The sequence below is a fragment of the Arachis ipaensis genome, chromosome B4 (genome assembly GCF_059453495.1).
Source record: "Arachis ipaensis isolate K30076 ecotype BB chromosome B4, ASM5945349v1, whole genome shotgun sequence".
Taxonomy (NCBI): domain Eukaryota; kingdom Viridiplantae; phylum Streptophyta; class Magnoliopsida; order Fabales; family Fabaceae; genus Arachis; species Arachis ipaensis.
Window position 1 is genome coordinate 35,100,169 of NC_142439.1, and position 5,164 is coordinate 35,105,332.

Here is a 5,164-nt window from a genome sequence, read left to right on the forward strand (position 1 = left end):
TAAAATTTATAGTATTTATTGAATTTTTTTATCAATTTATACAAATACAATAATATTAATACTTATTGAATATTCTATTATTTTTTATCATATAAAAATTTAAATTAAATAAATAGTAAAATATAAAATAATATTAAATTAAATAAATAAAAATATCTAATTTTTTATATTTAAATTTAAAGATAGAGAGAGTATTGTTTATTGAACTTGTTAGATATTTTAAGTCATAGTAAATTATTTAAGTTAATTGAACTATTTTTTATCTTTTAAAAAAATACTACTAAATTTTTTATAAAAAATTTCGGGTCCATGACCCCTTGTTTGAACTAAGTTCCACTGCTTCCACCTGATCTGTTTTATTTATCTTGACTTTCTTGGTGCTTCTTACCATTACCAAGTCTTCCTCTTCTAGAGATTATTTTTCATTTCAGCAAATAGTAGTTTTTGGGTTCATTCAGACAGAGAAGAGTAGAAGAAAAAAAATTATTTTTTAAGATTTTTGTACCATCAACAAAATTTTTTAGGACCTATCCAATCATTACTTCTATTATATTATACAAGATGAATATTATAATGACTATCATTATTATGGTAGTTATAATTTTTAACATCACTTGAAAAATATAACTTAAATGAAAGTTATACGTTTTTATTATTTGATAATATTTTTAATATAAAAATAACATAAAAAATAATAATGTAAATAAATTTAAAATATTATCAACTAATAAAAGTATAACCTTTAAGTGTAATTTATAACCATCATACTCACCATAATTTATATGATAGCCATACCATATACATATTTCTTGCTTCGCTTATAATGGAAGCATTACACTGATACAAATTAAACAAAGTTGTGCAGAAAGAAAAGTTCTGCTGATTAAGAAGGATCACAAATATAATATAACATAGATTCTAATTCCTAACAATAAGTACTTCATTTTGAACCAATAACTTAGTGCTTAATTAAATATATAATCTTATACATCTTAACAATAAGAGTGAAATTCAAACTTGCGAGTCCAAATATGTTTGCCGTTAATTTGATGCTTTGCAATCCTTTTACCATTGAGAATCCGATCCACCGTGGCCACCTTCTTTAGCACCATCACCGCATACAATTTCTGGCGACCATCGTTGCCGCCGCCGCCACCCATGGTTACACTCTCCACACATTCATCCCCAAACAATTCTCTGACTTCCTTCTCCGACACCGGAAAGCCTCTAGAGAATGTCAAGAACATTGTTCTATCCTCTTTGCAAACATCATCGGAGGGCCTCTTCCCATTCCATATATTATTCTCATGAAGCAAACCGAGATTTGAAGATGAGGCCTCTACTAATTGCGGCGGTGGTGTCATCATCATGTCAATAATGTCGCCAAAGAAAGTGTGGCGAAAACCCGGGGAAGTAGACAAATTAGTGAAATTACTATTATGCCTTTTCTTTGATGACGTGATAACAAGAACGTTGCCATTTTTGTGATGATTATTATTTTTATTTCTTTTTTGGAGAATATTTTTATTACCATGCAAGATGTCTAAGAAGATTCTACTGCATATGTTTTTAAGAATGCTTTTGATTCCGGCAAGTGCAGTGTACCTTCTCTCATGGAAGATTCTAATTGAGATGTCTCTTTGGATTAACTTTTTCGTTAAGAATAAGCCTCCGCCACCGCCACCGCCAAGGCCACTGCTGAAGTTTTCTGTCTCGAGGAATATGAGGCATGCGGCGGCCTCGTCGACCGCAGCGGCCACGAGGGAAGGCTGGTTTTTTAGTTGCATGATAGTGTGAATGAGGTTAGGGTAGCCAATGTGTTCTAGCCATAGCCACAGGGCCATGACAAGAAGGGATTGCGTGATGTCACGGCGGAGTTTGAAGATGAGGAAGCGGAAGAGGCTGCGGTCGGTTTTGTGGAAGTGGTGGAGCTCTTCGGTGGTGAGTGGAGACATGGTGGTAGCCATTTTAGTATAATTTTGAGTGTGTAGTAACAGTGGTGCAAGAAAGGAAAGAAGAATGAGTTGGGTGAAGCTAATTAAATAGGTCAAATTAAAGGTTTTTTCAAATAAAAACAAATGATGCCTATATTTATGATAAAAAATGCTAGCGCCAGCAACTTTTGTTATTTGTAGTCATCAAATAGCCATCAATGATGATTTTAATAGTGTGAGATTGGTGTGAAATTTTATTCAATAACTCACTTTTTTTGCTAGTTACATGCTGGCCAAAATTTAATAAAGTTGTTGACCCTGTACTTTTCTATTTATGATTACATTATTACTAGTAGACCACTTTTTTAATGTTATTGTTTTAAAATATTAATGATAATTAATGAGTGAAAATTAGTTAAAATGTATAACAATTTTTAATATTTTAATTAACAATAATGTTATATTTATAAAAAAAATAGAGACTAAATGTTTGAATTAATTATTAAAATATATATTAAAATATAAAATACATTTTAAAAATAAATTAAATAACATATATATTTATATATAAATATATAATAACTTATTTAATGAATGATTTTTTTAATTAATTGACTTAGTTTGAATATTTAATGAGATATTTGATATACATCAAGTACCATGAATGGATAATTTTTTTGGGAAATAATAAAATAACCTAACATGGATAGTTAATAAGTAGTTTAATTTATATTTTAGATGTACAATTTTTTAATGACTAATTATTGACTTTTTATTATTTTTTTAATGGAATTGTTGTGAATAATCTCTTGTTGCTAATTTGTAAGTGCACGTGTCACATGTGAAACAATTGATTCAAAATTTTGATGCTTTTTATATGAGTCTCTTCTATTTAATCAAAGAATAATATTATATATTTAAATTTTTTTATTAATTAAATTTAATTAAATTAGTTATGATTAGTATTATTTTAAATTTTTGTTATTTAATTTATTTGGACTTAATTAATAAAAAAACTTAAATTTATAATATTATTATATAATAAATTTAAAAATATTATTTATACATCAAAATTAGTTATCAAAATTAACTATCATGTATTTATATATAAATATATATTGTTTAACTTAATTTTAATATGTAACTATATTTTAATATATATTTTATATTAGTAACTAATTTTAGTGTATATCTACATAGCTGTAACTAATATAATAATATTATTTATATACTGTACGAGATGTTCCTAGTACGAGTTGTGATATGGATAAGAAACTTGAGAATTGGGGCGGTTGCTGGATTATCTACTGGAGTAATGGAGGGTGGTACTTACAAAGACACTCCGACGCTCAAGTCAGAATGGATTTGAGAGGTGTAAAGTGTGTGGAATGAATGACGTACCTGAGGAGGCCTTTGGCTCCCTTTTATATAACTTTGTGGTAGTTAACTCATCTTATCTTATCTGGCTAAGATAAGGGAGGTATTTGAATTCGAATATTGGTTTAGAGAATGTGGGGCCATTTTGGGCCTTCTAGAGGAATAGGCTGACCTCGGGTATCTGGGTCTGGAGCCACCTAGGTGCGGGACCTGAAGGTCGGGTCCGTAACAGTTGTCCTCGTAGCGGGAGAGCGAGCAAGGTTGGTCTCATCGCTGGAGGATCTTTAGTTGCCGTAGGTGGCTTTGTTGGAGTTTTTGGCTGCTGGAAGGGGACCCAGAGCTTGGACGGCCGGTTTGGACGCTGTTCTGGTATGGGGCTTGGGGACGGCCTGCAAGTGAGGAGCGAGCAAGCTCAGTGTCGTCGCTTTTCGTTGTCTGATTTGAAAGGCTCATAATCTGGATTCGCCGATCAAGGCCGGGAGCCACGGGAGTTCTCTGGTTGCTTTGTGGTACGTAGCGGAGAGGATCGGTTCGGACTAGGTCGATTTTTTGGGCGTCTTATCATGTGCCCATTTGTTTTTTCCTGGGGGAAAGTCTGCCAGTTGATTTTTCCAAGGTGTCATAATGGCATGTAAATACGAGGGGAGATTTTGGTCTTTTTCTCTATTTTTTCCTTTTGTCTTTTCATTTTCGAAACACTTGGTAATTGCTTTTCAATTGTTCTTTTTTATTTCCCTCACCTCTGAGTCTATATTTCCTTCTTCTCTCTTTTCATAAAAAATGTTTCGCATTCTTTTCTTCGGTGTTTTTGAATTTTCCTAGATCCTCCGTGCATTGCCGTCTTGAGGTTCTCTGCACTCTTCAGGCATTTGAGCTTTGGGTTGTGTTTGGTGCGCGAATTGAGAACTCACACAGCTTAACCGGCAAGTGTACCGGGTCATCCAAGTAATACCTCAGGTGAGTGAGGGTCGATCCCATGAGAATTATCGGACTGAGCAAGCAATGGTCGTCAGGTTGGACTTAGTTAGACGAATCAGAAAAGGGTTTTAAAGGCTGAAATCGCATAAAACAACAAATAAGCAATTAACGAAAGCAAATAAGGGTTTGGTGTGAAAACAATATAAGAAAATAGTTAAGGTCTCGGAGATGTTTACTTTTTCCAGATTAAAAGTTCTTACCAACAATTTTAACAATGAGTAATTCATTCTATGGCAAACTTTAAGTGTCTAAACCCTAATCTCTTATTGATTTAGCCTCCTCTAACCTTCATTAACCGCCACTCTCGTGGTCACTTAATTCCGATTAGACGGTGAAGTTCATAAAACTCTTTTAGCACCACGAAAATCATAATTACCCAATACTATCAGGATTATATGTCACTGACGAAGGCCGGATTCACCGTCAATCTAGGTTTTCACAAATTAGAATCTTATCGTTGAGAGTATAGCCTAGACCAACGATCAATCCACCACATCAAATGTTTAATCTAAAGATATGTCACAATTCAAAACCAATTCAATTCTGGGAGTTTCAATTCCTGAGTCGTCTTCCAAGGACACTTGAGACCAATGAGTGTGCAATCTTGGTTGTGAGGATCATGGGGTTTTCAATAAAGGAACAAACATATAAAGCAATAAAAGAACATGCAAAATTATAATGAATGAACTAATAAAGGAATTAATGAAATAACTATGCAATATAGACAATAAGTAAAGTGTAAAGGGAACTAATGTAAATGTGTGTAAAGGTATTAAAGCATAAAAGGCATCTTGGCTTGGAGTGAGCTAAGGGTCCTTTCCTTGTTAGAACCACAACTATGCCAATTAGAATGGATCAATCTCACTTGATTAACT

The 5,164-nt window shown here is 32.7% G+C and overlaps 1 protein-coding gene across 1 annotated transcript; it reads right to left on the reverse strand.

Annotated features, from left to right (window-relative positions):
* Positions 1-967: 967 nt before the first annotated feature.
* Positions 968-1,967, reverse strand: LOC107636379 (uncharacterized). The gene has a single exon (XM_016339897.3). The coding sequence runs from the start codon at positions 1,965-1,967 to the stop codon at positions 993-995; it is 975 nt and encodes a 324-aa protein (XP_016195383.1). The 3' UTR covers positions 968-992.
* Between the last annotated feature and the right edge of the window lie 3,197 nt (positions 1,968-5,164).

What these genes read in the sequence shown, in the direction of transcription:
- LOC107636379 (XM_016339897.3), bottom strand. Translation starts at nt 1,967, where the DNA reads ATGGCTACCACCATGTCTCCACTCACCACCGAAGAGCTCCACCACTTC.